Below are 20,831 nucleotides of genomic sequence, written 5' to 3' on the forward strand. Positions count from 1 at the left end.
TTTTGGTGCCCAGAGGCTGCTGAGTTGGAGGAGAACCAAGAGGTGAGAAGCAGAGGGATTGGGGAAGGCTCCTTTCTCTGTGACTCGGGTCCTTTTCGGCGTTATCGCAAAGGCCAGTCGTCGACTCCTGGTTGCCTCTTCTCAGGCCAATTGTAGATTGGGGTGGGGGTGTCTACAGCCGTGAGGGCCAGATGCTGCTGCTCTTGCTGGGCTTTCCCTTTGGGAAAACTATTTCTCTTATTTATAGTATTGTGCTTCCAGGGAAAGCAGTCACTTCCCCAGCAGATCCACATACACACGCTGTGTACGTGCACATACACACGTGTGTATACGTACAGATACACACATGTGTATATGCACGTACACAGCGTGTGTATGTGGAGATCTGCTGGGCAAGTCAAAAGCATAGAAGAGTTGCCTCCTTTCTCTCAAATCTGCCAGAGATATCCCCCACTTTTTTATTCTACCACTACTGGGGAGTCGATATCTGCAGTCAGACTGCCAGTGACTCTTCATGTCTGTTTCTGACTTACTGTTCCCCTGTCTCGGTCTTCCAACCCCAGTCATATTTCTACCTGGATGCATCATTTTTACTCCCCATGTGCTATAGAGAAGGAGTCAGGATGCTGTCTTCCCATGAATAGTCCTCAGTAACAAACCAATTGCATTTTAGTTGGGCAATGCCCGTACCTACCTTTCAGTTCACTTCTGGATAAAAGATTCTTTATTCCCTTCTCCCACCAGGCGTTTCTCAATTTCCCTTTTTGTTTTTTGAGTTGTTACTTTCCATGGCGCCTCCTCCTCTGCCTACCATCCATGGTTGTAATGTAAAATTCTTTTACCATGTCAAGAAATTATTAAAGACGCTGATACTTGGATCTCTTTCTAAAGCCGCAGACCCTGGTGCAATGCTCTGGTGGCTAGGGACATACCCACACTCAATGTGTGCACATTGGGATACCCACCTCCACATGCACGTCCAGCCACACTATTGGGTCTCTGTACCAATTGGGCATCCTCTTTTCTCTGGTGCAATGGAAAGACTGAGGCTGCTGCCAAGAGGGAAGAGTGGGTCCTTCATTTGTGTTTAGTCTGAATTACGTAAACGTTAGCTCTTCCCAAACCTAAACTGCCTTCTGCTCCTACCCTCACCAAGATCCCAGGTCCTTCCTTCTTTCTTTCCTTCCTTCCTACTTTCCTTTTCTCCTTCCTTCCATCCCTTCTTCTTTCCCTCCCTCCCTCCCAGTGATACCCATGAACTGCCAGTAGAGGCTGCTCTAGTTCCGTGTGAGGAATCACCGGGTTCAAGGAGCACTCTACCCTGTCGTTTGCTTTACCTTATACTAATTCTCCCCCTGAATAATGTCTTAAATTTCTTGAGATGCCCGGGGACTCCTGGTTTTGGTTTTCAAATGACTTGGAGAGATATGTAGGACCCCAGCTCCCTCTGAAATAAAGTTTCCTCAACTCCCACCTTGTAAAGTCACCTTCTGCTATCCAACGATCCTCCCATCGTCTCTGCCAAAAGAGACTTAAGGCCTTGAACAGTGGAGGAACATCGGCCCTGTTCTGTTTCAGAGATCAGTACCAGTAGCTAACAATTTTTGAATGTCTGCCCTGTGTCAGGCTCTGTTAAACACTTTCTATGCATGACGACGTTTCATTTAACCTTCATGAATCTATAGGGTAGTCTTAACCCTTCTTCATAGATGAGGACACAGACTCGTATAAGTACCTTCTCTGAGGTCACACAGCTTAGGGACCTGAGATTGGTGTACATACCTGACTGCTAAGCCCAGGGGCTCACCACTCCTCTCTCACTGACCAGATAGAAGAGGCCTGAGACTATAGATCAAGCGCTTGGCCTTAGACAACTGGCAGAACGCAGTGCTTACTGCTGAACTGGGCAGTGGATCCTGGAAATACTGGGGGGTAGTGTCTACCAGGGGGTAGGAAAATGGACAGTTGTAGTGCCTGCATGCAGCACACAGGTCTTGGTTGGTCATCTGAGATTTGCATGCTTCCCCAGATCCAGTTTGGGTGGAAGGTAGTTTAATGTCACTCCACGTGCCTTCTAATCTGGTCTAAATGATGGAAACCAGTATTGAGTACTGACCGTACTGCCAGTAGGAGCTCAGGGGCAGGGGAGATGCTGTGCACGTGGAAGTTGTACCTTAGGCCAAACCACAGAACAGAAAATTGGAACAGAATTATATAAATCAAGGTCAGAAATTTCCTGTTCAACCCACAGGGTGGAGTTTTCTCCATTCCTATCCATCCTACTGAATATAAGCCCTGATTTGATGTCTGGGACTTGAAGGAGCATCTGGTAGGACTCAGCTCTCAGCTCTCACCATGAATCTCAAGGTAGTCCTCGTGCTCCTGGCACTGTCCCTCATCACCATCTTTGCCCTGGCCTATGTCTTGCTGACCAGCCAAGGGGGCTCCAGCCAGCCTCCCCGCTGCCCCTCCGTATCCCACAGTGCCCAGCCCTGGACACACCCTGGCCAGAGCCAGCTGTTTGCAGACCTGAGCCAAGAGGAGCTGACGGCCGTGATGAGCTTTCTGACCCAGCAGCTGGGGCCAGGCTTGGTGGATGCAGCCCAGGCCCGCCCCTCCGACAACTGCATCTATTCGGTGGAGCTGCAGCTGCCCCCCAAGGCTGCAGCCCTGGCCCACCTGGACCGGGGGCGCCCTCCGCCTCCCCGGGAGGCACTGGCCATCGTCTTCTTTGGTGGACAGGCCCAGCCCAACGTGAGTGAGCTGGTGGTGGGGCCACTTCCGCACCCCTCCTACATTCGGGATGTGACCGTGGAGCGTCACGGGGGCCCCCTGCCCTATCACCGACGCCCCATGATGGGAACTGAGTTTGCCCAGATGTGGAAGCATTTGAAAGAGGTGGAGCTACCTAAGGCACCAGTCTTCCTTGCTTCAGTCTTCAACTACAATGGTTCCACCTTGGCACCTCTGCAGGCCACCCCTAGTGGCTTACGCTCGGGGGACCGTACTACCTGGATAGCCCTGCACCATAACATCTCAGGTGTTGGGATTTTCCTTCACCCAGTGGGGCTGGAGCTACTGCTGGACCACAGGGCCCTGGACCCTGCCCGCTGGGCTGTCCAGCAGGTCTTCTACCTTGGGCGCTACTATGCAGACTTGGGCCAGTTGGAATGGGAGTTTAAGGCTGGCCGGCTGGAAGTGGTTAGAGTGCCTCTGCCCCTGCCGAATGGGGCTTCATCCCTGCGCTCCCGGAGCTCTCCAGGTCCTCTTCCCCCTCTTCAGTTCTCACCCCAGGGCTCCCAGTACAGTGTCCAGGGGAACCTGGTGGTGTCCTCCCTCTGGACATTTACCTTTGGCCACGGGGTGTTCAGTGGTATGAGGATTTTTGATATTCGGTTTAAGGGCGAGCGAGTGGCCTATGAAGTCAGTGTCCAAGAGTGTGTGTCTATCTATGGTGCCGACTCACCCAAGACCATGATGACCCGATACTTGGATAGCAGCTATGGACTTGGCCGGCACAGCCGGGGTTTGGTGCGGGGAGTGGACTGCCCCTATCAGTCAACAATGGTGGACATCCACATATTAGTGGGCAAAGGGACAGTTCAGCTGCTTCCAGGGGCTGTGTGTGTATTTGAGGAGGCCCAAGGACTACCCCTTCGAAGGCACCACAATCACCTTCAGAGTCATTTCTATGGTGGTTTGGCCGGCTCAGCCCTTGTAGTCAGGTCTGTGTCGTCTGTAGGCAACTATGACTACATTTGGGACTTTGTGTTGCACCCAAATGGGGCACTTGAAGGGCGGGTCCATGCCACAGGCTTTGTCAACACTGCTTTCCTGAGTGGGGGAGAGGAAAGCCTCCTGTTTGGGAACCGTGTGGGGGAACGAGTGCTGGGGACCGTGCACACGCATGCCTTCCACTTCAAGCTGGATCTGGATGTGGCAGGTGAGTGCTCGGGATGAGAACTGAGGGTTGAGATGGGTCAGAGGGAAGGGAGACCCCAAATCAAACCAGACAGGGCAAGAGGGTGGCCTTCCAGCACCACAATTCATTGTGGCAACAGAATGGGGACTGATTTGAGTGTATTCATCTGCGTGTAGTCAGTAAGCCTGAAATACTGGGTTTACTGGGTATCTGGCAAAACGTAGAAAGGAACGGTTCCCCTGCTCAGCCCCGATCACCCAGCCCCTCTGACTTGCTGAGATTGTGAAATTAGTTTAAATGTCATGGCTGTGCCTGGCTGCCTTAGCCTTGAGTGACATTGGGTGGTGAATTTGCCCCGAGGGAGAATGGGACTGGAGTTGGACTTCTCGAGTTCTTCCTAACTAATACTGAGGGTCAGTGGAAGTGGGGAAACAGAGGCCTGAGCAGAGGCAGGCAGCAGTCTGTCTAAAGAGCTTTTCAGAGTAGGGGTGGTCCAGGGGCATGAGAAGGGTGGGTTCTAGCTGGGAGTTGCTCCGCAGAATTTCAGACAACTGGTGATAAGGGACAATGGCCCCACCCTCCTGGGCAGGGCCATCCCATTCCTACCAGCACATGTCATCACAGTGGGCTCTCCAGTGACATGGCGGCGTGCAGTAGGCTTGCTGCAAGTGTAAAAAGGAGTGATCGAGTAGGGCTCAGAGCACAGAGAACTTGCTGCTTCTAACGTTTTTGTTGAGGACAGAAAATAACCACCTTATCAAATCCCAGACGATAACCCAGAAAGAAAATTAGAGATCCACCAGGACCTCTACATTTTATAGTTAGGGAAATTAAGGAGGGTGGGGAGAGATGAGACAGGAAGTGACTGACTGCCCAAGTATAACGGAGGCTATTTCTTGTGAAACATTTTCTTATTCTCTTGAGTACAAAGACACTGTGTGTGTGTGGTATGGGGGCAGATGGGAGAAGAACTAAGAAAATAGCATGATTGAAATGGCATATTCTTTGACATGTTTCGAATATGACTATTTTATGATTTGGAGTTTCTCTTCAGCATTTTTGGTATTAAAGAACCTTGTCTTGGCAAGTTAAATCAAATAATTTTTATTGGATCCCTAGCGTGTGCAGCACAGGCGGGTGCTGTGGGCCTGAGTCTGTGTCAGGCCCGCTGTGCACAGGACAACCAGCAGAGGCACTGGCTGCTGTGTGCCGGGTGCCTTCACATAGGTCACGATTAAAGGAACTGATAGTCCAGACCTGCAGAAAGAAAGTATATGATCAAGTACCGAGTGCTGGGATGAGTGCAGGTTACAAATGCAGTACAGTTCTGGGGGGTTTCCAGACAATTTAAAGATGTAAATCTCGCTTCTGAAAAAGACTGAAAATGGTCCTCGCTTTGTTAAAGGAAAAAAAAAGCAAATTCTCAGAGTTGGGAGGGGTATGCAGGGCACCTTGGAAGGGGATTGTTTTTCCAGCCAGCTTCTCCAAGACAAATATCCCTTTCATAGTAGCAAGAATGTTACCAGCCACCTGCATGTGCTTTTCCGTTTACAAAGCTCAACCATAGAACAGCTTTTATGATGCCCAGTGTAGAGATTTGGAAAATGAGAATCAGAGAAGCAAACAATTGGTCCAAAGTCTCTTGGGTAGACCAGTGCTAGTAGAACTTTCTGCAGCAATGGAAATGTTCTATATCTGTACTGTCCAATATGCTAGTCCATGTGGCTCGTGAGAACTTGAAATGTGGCTAGTGTGGCTGAGGACCTGAAGTTTTCATGTCAATGCAAATAGCCACCTGTGACTGGCGGTAACCTCATGGGACAGGGCAGGTGCGAAGAAGATGGGCTAGCACTCAGATGCAGACCTCCTCGCTCCCAGCTTGGAGTGCTCTCTGATGAGTTCTGCTGCTCTGTCAGGCCAGTGCAGAGACATCGGGAGAGATGAGGAGACTTCTCACCTGGTGTGGAACTCCTTTCCCTCCCCTCATCCTGGCAGGGCAGAAAAACTGGGTGGTAGCTGAAGACGTGGTGTTCAAACCTGTGGCAGCGCCTTGGAGTCCGGAGCACCAAGTGCAGCGTCCCCAGCTGACTCGCCAGGTCCTGGGAAGGGAGGACCTGACTGCGTTTTCCTTGGGGAGCCCCCTTCCTCGCTACCTTTACCTGGCCGGTAACCAGACTAATGCGTGGGGTCACCAGCGTGGGTACCGAATCCAAGTCCACAGCCCCCTCGGCATACACCTGCCCTTGGAGAGTGACATGGAGAGGGCCCTCAGCTGGGGGAGGTGAGGAGAGCCCTGGGCCCTGGGTGGTAGGGAATGACTGGTCCCCTTCCCCATTCCGGCTCTTGGAGACCCCAACTCACTATCCTTGGCTTACATTCACCCCTGTGCCTCCTCTCAGATCCAAGTAGATATGGGATGGGAGATGGTCTCACACAGGATCCGATCCAAAGGACTTCTGGGGCAGTAAAGGCCTTTGAATTTTCTGACTCCACTGTCTTACAACATTCCTGGTCAGATACCAGCTCGTGGTGACCCGGAGGAAGGAGGAGGAGTCACAGAGCAGCAGCATCTATTACCAGAATGACATCTGGACACCCACTATTGCCTTTGCTGACTTCATCAATAATGAGACTCTCTTAGGAGAGGTTGGTAGCCCTAGGGGCAGAGGAGGGCGGCTCCTCTGTGTCTGGTATCTTGGCTGCCCATCCCCTGGCCATAGGGTGGAGGGAATTGTACATTTCCACTTCTCAGATTCAGGGGTCATGGAGTTCTCTGACGACCAACATGGGTCAAACCCTCTTGGGGTGAGATTAGCCCTGGGACACTGACCACCCTACAACTTCTCACGTGGATCACCATACCTATTATGTGGGCCTGGGTCTGGGAGGAGGTAGAAGTGGGGCTGAGGCTGGAGGTTGGGGATTGTGGCTGAGGGGTGGTTCTCAGGGTCCCTCCTCCAAAGTCCTCCAGCTCCTCCCTCTTCCTGCAGGACCTGGTGGCTTGGGTTACAGCCAGCTTCCTGCACATCCCCCATGCTGAGGACATCCCCAACACAGTTACTTTGGGGAACAGAGTTGGCTTCTTGCTCCGACCCTATAACTTCTTTGATGAGGACCCCTCCATCTTCTCCCCTGGCAGCGTCTACTTTGAGAAGGGCCAGGATGCTGGGCTCTGCAGTGTCAACCCTGTGGCCTGTATCCCCCACCTAGCGGCCTGTATCCCGGACCTGCCCCCTTTCTCTTACCAAGACTTTTAACCCCAAGGGTGTGGTGGGGCACAGAGTGGATATGGGTGGGTGATAAGACATATGAGCCTTCTTCCTCTCTGTTCCCACTTCCTGCTCCCCTGGCTTCCATCCTCCTAATGTTTCCTCCTACACTAAACCCCCATATATTCTTTCAATTAATTCATATCTCCAGTTTCCTATTTTATTAATGATGAATTTATACAAATGGTATTATTATTGAAATATTCAAGCAAAAACACCACAAATCCTACCACTCAGAAATAGCTAGTGTTCACATTTGGTGAGTGCTATAGCAGACATTTCTTTATCGATGTGTATTGAAATGGAAGAATAAATCGAATTTTGTAAAAATAGATGTTATGTGCAATTTATAATAAATATTATGAGATTTTTACTTGAATTTCTTCTGTGTGACTTTTGAAGCATTTAGAATACCCCAGAGAATATTAGGGATTCTGGCCAAGGAAATTAGCAATGGAAAGGAGGACAGGGAAAGACCTGACCAAGGAATGCTGCTTGGGAAGCTGAAGGGCTGGGCTGGGGGTTTCCTTGGAAGGAGAACAACAGTTCCAAGTTACAGGAAAGGGAACATTTGGCCCTGGGAAGGTGGGCCTGGGGGGAAGAAGCAAGGCTGAGGGGGCTGAGAAGCTGCAGACCCGGTTCCCTGATGGTGGTGCATTTCCAAGCTCAGGCTGGTCAGATGCATTATTTTGAAATTTCTCCCCCTTCCCCTACCCCAGCTCTCCCTACTTCCAACCCTGACCCAGACAGCAGAGTCTGATTTGGAACCTGGAAGACAAAGCCATGTAAGGTCTGTGGAAATCTCTGCTGCCCTGGCTTCAGGCCCACCCCCAAGCCCTGGCCTGCCCCGCCTCCTCCCCAGCCTTCCCGGTCCTTCCCACGCTCAGTTTCCTATGCCTCTGAATACAAGGAACATAAACCAGAGTCCAGGAGCCCCTCACATAGGAGCCAAGAGAGACCCTCTTTTGCTGGCCTGAGAATACACGCCTCCACTCTGGTTCAATCCTATGTCCCTCTGCTCAAGGGACAATGAACCAGAAGACCACCCTGGTGCTCCTCGCCCTGGCGGTCATCACTATATTTATCTTGGTGTGTGTCTTGCTAGCTGGAAGGGGAGTAACTGGGGGTGAACCCAGCTTGCCTCCCTACTGCCCCTCCGTATCTCCCAGTGCCCAGCCCTGGACACACCCTGGCCAGAGCCAGCTGTTTGCAGACCTGAGTCTAGAGGAGCTGACGGCCGTGATGAGCTTTCTGACCCAGCAGCTGGGGCCAGGCTTGGTGGATGCAGCCCAGGCCCGCCCCTCCGACAACTGCATCTTCTCGGTGGAGCTACAGCTGCCCCCCAAGGCTGCAGCCCTGGCCCACCTGGACCGGGGGCGCCCTCCGCCTCCCCGGGAGGCACTGGCCATCGTCTTCTTTGGTGGACAGGCCCAGCCCAACGTGAGTGAGCTGGTGGTGGGGCCACTTCCGCACCCCTCCTACATTCGGGATGTGACCGTGGAGCGTCACGGGGGCCCCCTGCCCTATCACCGACGCCCCGTGCTGATGCGAGAGTACCTGGACATAGACCAGATGATCTTCGACAGAGAGCTGCCCCAAGCTACTGGTCTTCTCCACCACTGCTGCTTCTACGAACGCCAAGGAAGGAACCTCGTGACGATGACTTCGGCGCCCCGAGGTTTGCAATCAGGGGACCGGGCCACGTGGTTTGGCCTCTACTACAACATCTCAGGGGCTGGGTTTTACCTGCACCCCGTGGGGTTGGAGCTGCTCCTAGACCACAAGGCTCTGGACCCTGCCCGCTGGACCATCCGAAAGGTGTTCTTCCAAGGCCGCTACTATGAGAGTCTGGCCCAGCTGGAGGACCAGTTTGAAGCCGGCCTGGTGAATGTGGTGCTGATCCCCGACAATGGCACAGGTGCGTCCTGGTCCCTGAAGTCCCCGGTGCCCCCAGGCCCGGCTCCCCCTCTGCAGCTCTATCCTCAGGGCCTCCGCTTCAGTGTCCAGGGGAGTCAAGTGGCCTCGACATTGTGGACTTTCTCCTTTGGCCTCGGTGCTTTCAGTGGCCCGAGGGTATTTGACATCCACTTCCAGGGAGAACGGCTAGCTTATGAGATCAGCCTCCAAGAGGCCATAGCCATCTATGGTGGAAACTCCCCTGCAGCAATGCTGACCCGCTATATCGATAGCAGCTTTGGCATGGGCAAGTATTCCACGCCCTTGACCCGTGGGGTGGACTGCCCCTACCTCGCAACCTACGTGGACTGGCACTTCCTGTTGGAGTCCCAAACCCCCAAGACCGTACGTGATGCCTTTTGTGTGTTTGAACAGAACCAGGGCTTGCCCTTGAGGCGACACCACTCAGATATTCATCCCCACTATTTTGGGGGCCTTACAGAGACAGTGCTGGTCGTCAGATCTGTGTCCACCTTGCTCAATTACGACTATGTATGGGATATGGTCTTCTACCCCACTGGGGCCATAGAAGTCAAATTCCACGCCACAGGCTACATCAGCTCAGCGTTCCTCTTTGGTGCTGCCCGAAGGTACGGGAACCAGGTTGGGCAGCACACGCTGGGCACCGCCCACACCCACAGCGCTCACTTCAAAGTGGACCTGGATATCGGAGGTAAGACATGCCCGTGGGCAAGGATTCCAGAAGAGGGACTGAAGAGTTGTGTCTATTTGTCTTGGTTGGGTCTATGGTGGGTATGCAGGAAAGGAGGATTTGAGAATTGAGTATGTGTTTTTGGAGTTTCACGCTTCTTCTTTCGCTTGATGGGAGGGAGTTGGAATCTGAATGTATTCAGCTCATTGGCGGGGGCATAGCTGTTTTGGAGTCTGTCTTTTTACTTTCCTTCCCACGTTGAGCTGGTCAGATTTTTTTCTGTTCTCCCCCTGAAGTGTCTCAAACATCTCACTTGGCCCCTCTGTCCTCCTCCTGTAGGTGCCATCTCTCTCTGCTATTCCCTCTCTTCTTCCTCTCAGGTCCAGAATCCACTCTGTGCCCAGAGGTACCTACTAGCCCATGCCAGCCTGCTCCCTCATACGGCTCCCACTTTCCCCGTCACCTATGGGATCCCAGCTGCAGAAGAGCCTACAATGCTTTTTCCATCCGACCTCTCAGATTCTTCTCTGTGTCCTGCTTTAGCCACACCAAAACCCACCCTGTCCCTGAACACACACACACACATACACACACACACACACACCATGTTACAGTCAGGCTTCTTTGCTTTGGCTCATATTTTGCCCTGCCCAGAATGCCCTACTATGTCATTTCTGCTGGTAATATCCTCTAAGGCCAGGAAGAAAAGTTGCCCAGGGAGGCCCCCTTTTCCGGCCTACACCTCTCTTCTTATAACCTTGAATCTTAAATGTGCCCTCTCTCGCCAGTAATGAGTATGAGTGAACGAATGAATGAATGAATGAATGGGGAGTGAATAAATGAATGAAATCCTTGATGAAATATTTTATAGCTCAACAACTTTGGCTGAAAGATTTGGGGATATCTTTAGAGGCAGGGAAGGGAAGTAAGGGGCACACTGAGTTCAGGGCTTCTCTTTGACTCTGCCTCTGAAACCAGGTGGGGACAGGGCAGCTGCATGACCAGCCCTCACTCCACTCTTCCTCCCTCCACCCACCCTCCTCTCCCTCCCTCCCACCCACAGGACTGGAGAACTGGGTCTGGGCTGAGGACATGGCCTTTGTCCCCACGGTGGTACCCTGGAGCCCTGAGCACCAGCTGCAGAGGCTGCAGGTGACCCGGAAGCGGCTAGAGACAGAGGAGCAGGCCGCCTTCCCTCTGGGAAGCACCCACCCTCGCTACCTATACCTGGCCAGCAACCACAGCAACAAGTGGGGTCACCCGCGGGGCTACCGCATCCAGATGTTCAGTTTTGCTGGGGAGCCTCTGCCCCAGAACAGCTCCATGGAGAAAGCCTTCAGCTGGGGCAGGTGAGTGGCGGGGTGTCAGAGAGAATCCGGGGTGTCAGGGAGATGAGAGTTGAGAAGGGAGCACTGGGAGGGGCAATTGGAAACTCAGTTCAAACTCTGTGAAGTGAGGGAAGAGGTACAGAGGATTTCCTGGTTATCAAAAGATACACGCAGTGGGCAGGTAAGTCGTCCTGGTAGAGGGCTGAAGCTCAAGGCTGAGAACTCCTCTTTGCTATGGGGGGAGGGGCTGTGCTGTGAGATGGCAGTGGGGGGGGCGGGGGTGAACAGGAGGACCTGGAAGAGTGATGGAGGACTCAGCAGGGTGGCATCAGAGTCACTGTGTGAATGAGATAGGAAAGCTGAGGTCTATGTGCTCAGCTCCCTTCCATCATAATCAGGCAGCAGAATGGGGTTGGTGACCGTAGAGGCCTGACCAGTGCCTCCCTAGGTACCAGCTGGCTGTGACTCAGCGGAAGGAAGAGGAGCCCAGCAGCACCAGCATCTACAATCAGAACGACCCTTGGGCCCCCACTGTGGACTTCAGTGACTTCATCAATAATGAGACCATTGCTGGAGAGGTCAGCTGACTATGCCAGGGCCGAGGGAGGGGGTGGGGGCACGAAGATGAGCCCCACCTTCTCTTGGGGATCCCTAAAATATGCCTGGTCTTCTCAGGAGCTGACTCCTGCCTTCTGTTATTTCACGGACCTGATCATTACCTCTCGAGGGAATCTTCCCAAGCTGGGAGTTCATTTGCAGATGCTGGCTGAGGCCCCGGGGCTATCCTCGAGACCCTGCAGCCCTATAAATCTCAGCTTTGTGGACTGAGTCCTTTTCAGGCCCTAGGACTCAAGGAGGGCTGGAAGTCACCAGGGAAGACGGCATCTATTGTATCTAAAGCTCATTCCTGGCATGACCACTACAGCATTAACTTCTGAATGGTGGCCTCTTCTGCCTCCCACGCTTTGATCTTCCCTCCTCCATCCTCCTTCCCTCAGTTATAGTTTGGGGCTCTTGGGAAGTGGGGAGCAGAGGAGCTGAAGTAGCCTGTGGCGTTATCATTCCTCTTGGGGTGGGGAGGCCGATAGAGATGTGATGGGAAATGTCAGAGACGGAAGCACAGGCTGGTACAAGGAGCCACATGTTGATCCCAATATGAATATGAAATTAACTATGCTTTGACTTCCGGACCAGTAGGAAAAACATTTAAAGACTTATGATCCTTCTGAGGGAAGGTGTGCTGGCATGACAAATCCTTACATACAAGGCTACTGTGGGAGGCAGCGTGTCCTGAGCAAAGCCAGGCCTCATGATCCTCTCCCTTCTCCCCTGCTAGGACTTGGTGGCCTGGGTGACAGCCGGTTTCCTGCACATCCCACATGCAGAGGACACCCCCAACACGGTGACTGTGGGGAATGGTGTGGGCTTCTTCCTCCAACCCTACAACTTCTTTGACCAGGACCCCTCCTCCGATTCTGCTGACTCCATCTACTTCCGGGGGGACCAGGATGCTACGACCTGTGAGGTCAACCCACTGGCTTGCCTCCCCCAGGCTGCTGCCTGTGTCCCTGACCTCCCTGCCTTCTCTCACGGGGGCTTCTCTCACGAGTAGGCGGTGCCTGGGATGGGGAATGTGTCCGGGGCCCCAAGATCAAGGAAGCCTGGTGCCCTCTTCTCCTTTCTCACACCCTGAGGTCTCCTCTACCTCCTCCCCCAAGATCCCCTCCACCCATGACCCTCCCTTGCATCCCCCTCTCTACTGAGAGCATCCTGAGACTGGGATGCTGGTGGGGGGGAGCACAGGGGTGTCTCAGCTTTGTCGCCACCAGACTTGCTGGGTTCCTCTCCCAGAGAGGAGAGGAATGGCCAACCAGGAGCTTGGAGTGATGGCCAAGCTTTCCACAGAAGACTCCCCCCCCTGCTACTTTTTTTCTTTCCGGCTTTCCCAAATCTTTTTAGGCCTTCTCCTGGTCCCTCCTGACCTTCTTAGTCCCTGCCTTGGGTGTCTGCAATGGGGATAGTGCCCTAGAGGCCCCAGGGCTGTGTTCCTGCCAAGGTTATGGTTCCATGGATGAGCTGGAAGGGGCTTTTTGACCCTTATTCCCTCTTATCCAAGCCCTCCTCCTTCTTTTCCTCTCCCTCTTGCCTACTGCCTCCTCCTGCTCCTACCAATTCTTGTATCCTGGGATTTCCCTCCCAGCCCTGAGCAGATGTTCCTCTGCCCTAATGCTCCCCTAGCCCTCGTTTCTCAGCTTTAGCCTCCTCTCCTAGGCCTAGGCCTGTGGAAGACTCAAAGTGCAAGGGACATCTAATTTTAGAGTCTGCCCCGTGTGTCTGTCATATATGGGGAGTAGGAGTTGCCCCTACTCTAGTCCTGGGTCAGGTGTGTGCGCTCTCCCCATTTGTTTACCACTGCCTTCCATTCTCAGCAGAGGATGGTCATAGGGAGAGAAGCAGCTCAAGTTAGCATTTTAGGTGGTTTTGTGGATGCAGTGGTAATGAGGAATGGTCCTTTTGTGCTAGGGCTGTGTGTGACCAGTGACCTCTGTAGGCAGCAGCCAACAGAGGAGGCTGGGTGAGCACCAAGGGTGAGAAGCAGGAAGAGCCAGGGACTCCCCCAAACGCAAACGACTGGGCCAGGGGCTGTCCAATCACATGCAGGCATGCAAATGAGCCTGGCCCTCTGGGGGAGGAGCCTCCCACCAAGTGATCCCTCTGCATGTCTTGGATTGGGAGTGGATATGTTAATACAAACAGCAGAAGTTTGGAAATGACTGCATGGTCCTTCCCTAGAGTACTGGTTAAATAAATTCTGGTACCACCTTACAATGCAATTCTATGCAACTATAATTATATATCTCTTTTTATACTAATAGGGAATAATCTTCCAATGAAAAACGCAAGGTGCAGAAGTGTGTATGGTGCACTTCCCATTTGTGGTTTAGAAGGGAGGAGAATATAAACACATACCGGGGTGCCCAAAAAATGTATACTAGTAGACACTTTGGTCAACTTTGCTCAAGCAGTAGTTCGCCATAATCAGAAGTGTCTGGACACTGATGGTAACCACTCTAAGCACCTCTTGTAATTGCAGAAGTCAAATGTGACTTGTATTCATCTTTTGTTATCGGTATATATTGAGGATTACAATTTTAATAGTTTTTTCCTTTCTTAAAATGTGTATCCATTTTTTTGGCACCCTCTGTGTTTGCTTATATATGCATATTCAGGAGAACCGGGTAACTCTGGTGCCTCTGGGGAGGGAACCAGGAAGTTGGGGACAGGGGAGGGAGGGGACTTAGCACTGTATACTCTTTTGTACTTGTTGAATTTTGAACAATGTGACTGTGTTACTTATTCAAATTAAATAATAAATGGGCCCGAACAGGACTTGACTTTTTTTTTCATATATATAAATTTTATCGGGGAATATTGGGGGACAGCGTGTTTCTCCAGGGCCCATCAGTTCCAATCATTGTCCTTCAATCTAGTTGTGGAGGGTGCAGCTCACTGGCCCATGTGGGAATCGATCCAGCAACCCTGTTGTTCAGAGCTCGCACTCTAACCAACTGAGCCATCCGGCTGTCCCCAACTTTTTTTTTTAACTGACATCTTTTAGGACTGGATGAGGAGTAAAAAGGGTAAAGTGACTTAAGGTGTGGGCCCAGGGACTCAAATTTCTCAAGTTTTGAGACAGAGAGAAATAGGCATGGCCTCCAGTAACTCCTTTGCCTTCTCTTACTTGGTTATCTTTGAAGAAAAGGTTAAACCTCAATCAATCTCTCTTATTCTCTCGCTCACTTTCACTCTCTGTCTCTCTTTGAAGTTGGAGCAATGAGAAGCAATGGGGAGGGATAACTTCTGCCTGCTGGAAGCTCAGCCCAGGCCAGGAGATGAAGTGCGGGAAATGGATTTTAGATGCTGCTTATCTTATGACCAGAGGGAAATCTCTCCAGGGAGCTTAGACATCAGCTTCTGTTACTATCCAGGTGTGAGGTCCAAAGCTCAAGTTCACCTCCGGGTCGATGGAACAGTGAATGGAGAGGAGTTGAGTCAGTGAACTGGAGAGAAACTAGGTTCCAAAGAACAGGGAGAGAGGAAGACGTTAGTAAAGAGCAGAGGGACAGTGATGGCTGGATTCATTTAGAACAGCCTGGGCACCCTCTGGGATGGAAGCCAGGGTGACAGAGGACAGAAAGAGACTGAGGACAGGGAGACTGAAAACTGTGACGGGAGAGAAAAAGGGATGTCCTGGCCAGACGAGGCTCTGATACTGACTTCATGCTTCCTCTTCTTCTGACCTGAGTAACTCAACTTCTCCTTTAAATGCACATCCTTTTGTTTCTACCTCCTGTGGTTCCTTCTTATGATCAGTTACTCGATGTTCAGTGATGGAGGAAAGGAATAAAGAAACGCTGGTGTCTATCCCTCCTCATACCCCATCTTACTAACATCAGGCCCGTTACCTTGAAACTCATACTCCACCCAGAGTATGAGTGTTTGTATGTGTGTGTGCGTGTGTGTGTAAATGTAACTGTGGTTGTGTCTCTCTGCATCTTACCATAGGAATGACACCTGCCACAGGCCTCAGTGGACATGTTAGATCGTGGGAGTGTCAGCCCAGCTTGGGTCAGAAGGGCTACATGACCAGTCCTCTCTCCCGCCCTCTCCCACACCAGCCTCCATCTTGGCAGAACTGGAGAATTGGGTGTGGGCCGAGGACATGGCTTTTGTCTCCACAGCAGTACTCCGGAGCCCAGAAAAACTGAGGATGGCTAGAGTGTTGGCCTCAGACTTGTGGTCAAGTGATAAGAGTGAGGAGTAATGACCGAGGATGTCAGCTCCTGAAAGAACTAGTGTCCACAAGGCACTCAGGTCAGAGGCCATTGCCCTAAGAGGAGCTGGACAAGGGATCCCCCGGGCTTAGGTCAGAGGGTATAACTGGGACTTCCCCAGGAATGTAGACTCCAGAACCCCCCGTGAGGAGCACAAGAGGTGCTCCCCTGCCTCTGCTGTCCTCCTGCAGCCCCTGGGAAGTGTTCCAGCTCAGAGTGCAAGAGAAGGATTCCTCCATGCATTCAACAAAGTTATGGAGTACTACCTAAGTGCCAGGCAGCATTCGAGGCACTAGGATATATTAGTGAATAAGAGATACAATTTCTGCCCTCAGGGGCCAGAGAGGCAAGTAAAGGGGCAATTACAGACAAGGGCTGTAGAGGGGAGGTGGGAAGAAGACTACAGCAGGGCTTCCTCCCTCAGACTTAGGAGTTGGGGAAGGCTGCCTGAGGGATCTGATGTTGCAACTGGTCCTGGCAGAGGAGTAGAAGTAGGCTGAGGGAGAAAGAAGAGTGGAAAGAATGTTCCAGACAAAGAGAAGAGCATGTTCCAAGGCCAGGAAGTTCACAAGATGGCACCATCCAAGAACACAAGTTCGTGGACAGAAGGGTGGGCTGTGAGGAGAGCCTCGTGGACCAAGGAGAGGACAGAGGAGACAGGTCCTTGCAAGCATGATTGGTTACCCTAAGAAAAATGGGGAGCCATAGAAGGATTTTAAACAAGAAAGTGACAGAGTCAGATTTTAAGACATTCTTTTAGGACATTGTGGCCCAGACATGAAGAATAGAGTTTACAGAAGGCCTCGTCACAGGGAGGTGGTCAGAGGTAGGAAACGATTGTGGCCTGAATGCATAGTGAGGTCTTGAGGAGGAAGACCTCACTGTGGAAGACTGTGGAAGATCTGGCCCAGGAAGGTCTGTTTGGCTTCAGTGCAGCCCATGACCTCATGAACGGAAGAGCGTTATATTCACTGAACACTTAAGAGATCACTTTGAAAGTCAGTTGCCAATTAAAGTCAATCTTACCCAACAATCGGTCACCTTTGTAGTTAGTGCGGTTACGTGATAATTGCTTAGATTATTCTTGTAATGGTCGTACAGTGCATAGTGGGTTTGGAAAAAAGTTATATCCCTTTAAAAAAATAAAGGGGGTGGGGGTGTCTGATGGCCTCCTGACAGCTTCTTTGACTGAGTTTGGGGGTGAGAATTGACTCATTAATTCTACAGCCTCTTTATCTTTTTAAGGGGAACCTCAGCCTTTCCAGCTTTTCCCAGAAGATTCTCTTTCAGTTATCCACTCCTCTCCCTGTATTTATAATCTCTCCTTCCTGACTGGCTCTTCCTCTCAATTCTCATCTTTTGAAGCCGTTCCGGGACGCTGTATCTCCTGAGCAGTGGTCTTCTCTCAGCCTTCCTCCAAGGAGTGTTCCACAGGTCCTGGGTCCACTTCCTGCCCTCCCTCAGTCACTCTTCAACCTGGTGCCCTCCCTCTGCTGACCCTGGAGCCACAGACACTGCCCTGACAGAGGTTACCAGCGACTTCTATATGCGAAATCAATGGACCTTTCCTGACTTTCTGGACCCCTCAATGGCATTCAACAACACGGGCGACTCCCTTCTTGAAACTCTCCTGTCTCGACTTCTCTGTATTTGAACCACTCCTCATCCATATTTGCTGCTCCTCAGTCCTCTGTGCTGACTCCTTTCCTTGTGCTCCGCCCACCAGCCCACTTAGCCCCAAACCTTGGCGTTTTCCAGGACTCTGTCCTTGACCCTCTTCTCTTCTCTCTCCTGAGGTTCCCCTCTGCGTGACCTCATACTCTCATACTTAAATGGCTAATATTTGTTGTTGAACCCAAATCTGTATTTCTAGCCTCCAACATCTCTCCGACACTCTGGACCCACAGAGCCAACTGCCCTTTTCCTAGGCATCCGTATGGGGGCTTCCCGTGAGCACCTCAAACTCAAACTTGTTAGTTTCCCCCTTACACTTCCTGCTCTTCAGGCCTGTCCTTCTTCTGGTGAAAGGACCCGCCACCCATCCAGTCACCCAAAAGGAAAATTTGGTGTCGTGTGAGACACGATGGCCTCTCTATCCACCCACACCCAATTGGGCACGCAGTCCTGTCAAGTCTACCCTTAAACACTTCTCAGAATCATGCCTTCCTCTCTGTCTTCCAGGACACTGGCCTCATCCTGACCCTTTGCCTCCTGCCTGGTCTCCTCACCTCTAGTCTGTCCCCCACTCAAGCCAGAGCCATCTCCCTAGAATGCAGACCAGAGCAAAATGTGACCCGGTGTGCGAGACGGTTGAGCTGACTGCCCAGGACCTCTAGGGCAGCAGCTCTACTGAGGCGTGTGTTCTGGGCCCAGTCCTCAGGCTGAGGGGGAGGCATGGACTTCGCTCCCAGGGATAAACTCATCTTCAGACATTCCCAGAGGCAGGGGCCAAGTTTACTCAAAAGGAAATAAGACCTAGTGGGGGAGCAGAATGTGTGGTCCTGTCTCCTGGGTAATTCTCCGAAAGGGACAACTTTTTATCAAGATTTTAAGGTATTTAATGGGATGATTGTGAAGGCTAGGATGAAACAATATCAGAGCAAATGATGTGACAGCAAGACACTGAGGGAAGGTGGTCAGGGTGGCGTCTTTTTATTTACCAGTTTCCCCACGAGTCAAGGCAAAGGGTTCTCCCCTACCTGGATCATCACCCACCTCCCCGACATAAGAGCCTGGTGATACCCTACCAGAGTGAATATTCTTGACTTCTGCTTGGTAACACCGCTCAGACAAAAAACATTAGCCATCCTGATGGTGTGATCCTAGCTGGGAGGTGAGAATGTAACTTCCCAAAGGTCCAGACTCATAGTTGCCTTGAGGCGTGGGGTAGGCCTTGACGTTAAGATTCTTGACATAAGTTCCCCCTTATTCTCAGGGTCACATGACCCATTCCCAATGACCCCTTCCGTCTTACTTATAGCAAATCTATTGTTCGTCTTGACTGCAAGAAGCTCCCCAGTCCCTCATTTCCATCTTACTGCTCAGTCAGTGGGAATATTGGGTGTGAATTTTACGCCCATCACTCGGAGTAGATATTAAATGTCATGTTTCTTTATTTTTCGGTAAGAGATAACCAGCTCTGTGCCCTCACTCTCCTGGTTGGCAGTAAATTCAATTATGGGCATGCTTGTGTGTGGGGAGGGCGCTCATCTTAAGGATTAGGTAAACTCTGTAGTCTGGGATTTGGGGGGATGTTTGGCTAGTCTTCAGTTGACAGCAGCCACTGCTATTAGGCTCACTTTCTGCTGCCCTGAGGCCAAACTTGCCAAGGCAGGGATGGGAGGAGGGTTTGATCCACACCCACTTTCTCCCCGTGCATAAGCCCCATTTTCTCCTATCTGTTCACCAAATGTTTCAAAAACGTTTTTTTAATTAAAAAGATTTAAAATACTGTTCTCCATGAAGCGCATCTGCAGAACATGTTAACCAGATCAGCAAAAGCAAAGCTAGTTCCTGTTTTCTCCAAGGACAGGGAGGGCTGACCTCCCTGGAGAAGGGGTTATTTTGTTTAAATTCCATCCTGGGAAAAAGGGTCCCTGCCTTTCTCACCACCTTGGAACAAGCCCCATTACTCCTTCAACAGCTTTAAAGAACACGAGAGAAGAAAACCTGTCGAGTTTCCGTATCCAAATAGAGTTGATTGCATAAATATTTCTGGCTAATCAGACCTTTCTGGGATTGGCTGACCTGGTTTCATTTGTCCAGGTTCTGCGATGTCTCACTGTGTTCCTTGAATTACTACTACCTATCTTGCTTAAAACACAAACCACACAAGGCTTCCTTAGCTCTTCTGCCTGCCCTCCTTCCTGTCCCCACATCACACTGAATACTCTGACCTTTTGGCCATTCTCTGCCCATGCTGAGGCTGTCTCAAGTTTCTGTACCTTCTGTTCTCTTCAGCTGGAATGTCATCCCCTTCTCTGCCAGAATGGGAATGCATTCTGTCTGCAAGGTTGGAATAATTTCTGTTTGTAGGAAAGTCTTCCTGGACATATCCAGCTTGGAAAGGATTCTCCCTCAGGCTCACGAGAGAAGCATGTCCCCTGTCTGGCGCCTTTAGTCTCTTTCAGTCCCCTTCAGGACCTGGCTGCCCAATCATGTGGTCTCCTGCACATCACCTGGTAGAGAATGGAGGCTGCTTTGCTCTCTGCCTCTGCAACATTTTGGAGGAGGGTTTCCTGGAGCTGAGGGTTGTGGGCGGCTAGGATAATTCCAGCCAATTTCCCAGGCCCCCTGTCCTCTGGCCTGGCCCATTAGTCCAGCTCAAGGTGGTGGTGGCGGTAGTGGTGGTGGGTATCTCTTACACTCTGCAACCCTTACAACTCCTCCAACTTCTAACCGGCCCCACACCCTGCACACTCCAGTGACTTAGGGTGCTCAAGGCCTGCACATTTTTGACCTGGCTCAGCCCGTCGGGCCCCCAGCTCCTCCCAGGTGTTTTGTGTTCTCAGCATTACTCTCAAGCATCCCTGGGCTGCTGGTAGAGTTCTGGTCGATAGGGGAGAGATTGCCGAGGAACAGAGCCTGGATTGTACCACAAACTAGAGGAAGGAAGGAGGGAATCTTGATGGAGAGCTGTGGGCAGGTGAGTTTCACTTGCAGCCTTGTAGTCAGGAGAAAGGTTCAACATGAAGGGTGGAGGAAGAGCCCAAGAGTAGGCCCTTTCTGCCCCTGTGACTTCTCCCTCTTGCCTCCCTCCAACTGTGTAATCTCCAAAGCCAACCCCTCCCCCACTTAGTTCCCCAACCCTGACCCTGAGTATTTGATTTGGAACAGGCAGACAGAGGATTACGTGGGCCACTTAAAGTC

The 20,831-nt window shown here is 51.5% G+C and overlaps 1 protein-coding gene across 3 annotated transcripts; it reads left to right on the top strand.

The window, feature by feature from the left end:
• Positions 1–360: 360 nt before the first annotated feature.
• LOC117012841 (retina-specific copper amine oxidase) lies at positions 361–14,517 on the top strand. 3 transcript variants are annotated; one of them, XM_033089302.1, is made up of 5 exons: positions 361–2,787; positions 8,665–9,820; positions 10,863–11,148; positions 11,576–11,705; positions 12,464–14,517. In XM_033089302.1, exons 1-5 carry the CDS (start codon positions 2,356–2,358, stop codon positions 12,737–12,739), a joined length of 2,280 nt encoding a protein of 759 aa, XP_032945193.1. In that variant the 5' UTR covers positions 361–2,355; the 3' UTR covers positions 12,740–14,517. The 3 variants fall into 3 exon arrangements, with proteins under 3 accessions (XP_032945193.1, XP_032945195.1, XP_032945192.1); XM_033089304.1 differs by lacking the exons at positions 8,665–9,820; positions 10,863–11,148; positions 11,576–11,705; positions 12,464–14,517 and adding exons at positions 5,918–6,203; positions 6,439–6,568; positions 6,913–7,570 and having other exon boundaries at positions 361–3,943; XM_033089301.1 differs by lacking the exon at positions 361–2,787 and having other exon boundaries at positions 8,090–9,820.
• Positions 14,518–20,831: the final 6,314 nt, after the last annotated feature.

The sequence above is a fragment of the Rhinolophus ferrumequinum genome, chromosome 21 (assembly GCF_004115265.2).
Source record: "Rhinolophus ferrumequinum isolate MPI-CBG mRhiFer1 chromosome 21, mRhiFer1_v1.p, whole genome shotgun sequence".
NCBI lineage: Eukaryota > Metazoa > Chordata > Mammalia > Chiroptera > Rhinolophidae > Rhinolophus > Rhinolophus ferrumequinum.

Bases quoted from the DNA above. Each gene is read 5' to 3' on its own strand.
- LOC117012841 (XM_033089301.1), top strand. From the start codon at position 8,221: ATGAACCAGAAGACCACCCTGGTGCTCCTCGCCCTGGCGGTCATCACT. The intron at 9,821-10,862 runs GTAAGACATGCC...TCCCACCCACAG, and splicing joins AGTGGACCTGGATATCGGAG to GACTGGAGAACTGGGTCTGG. The intron at 11,706-12,463 runs GTCAGCTGACTA...CTCCCCTGCTAG, and splicing joins ATGAGACCATTGCTGGAGAG to GACTTGGTGGCCTGGGTGAC.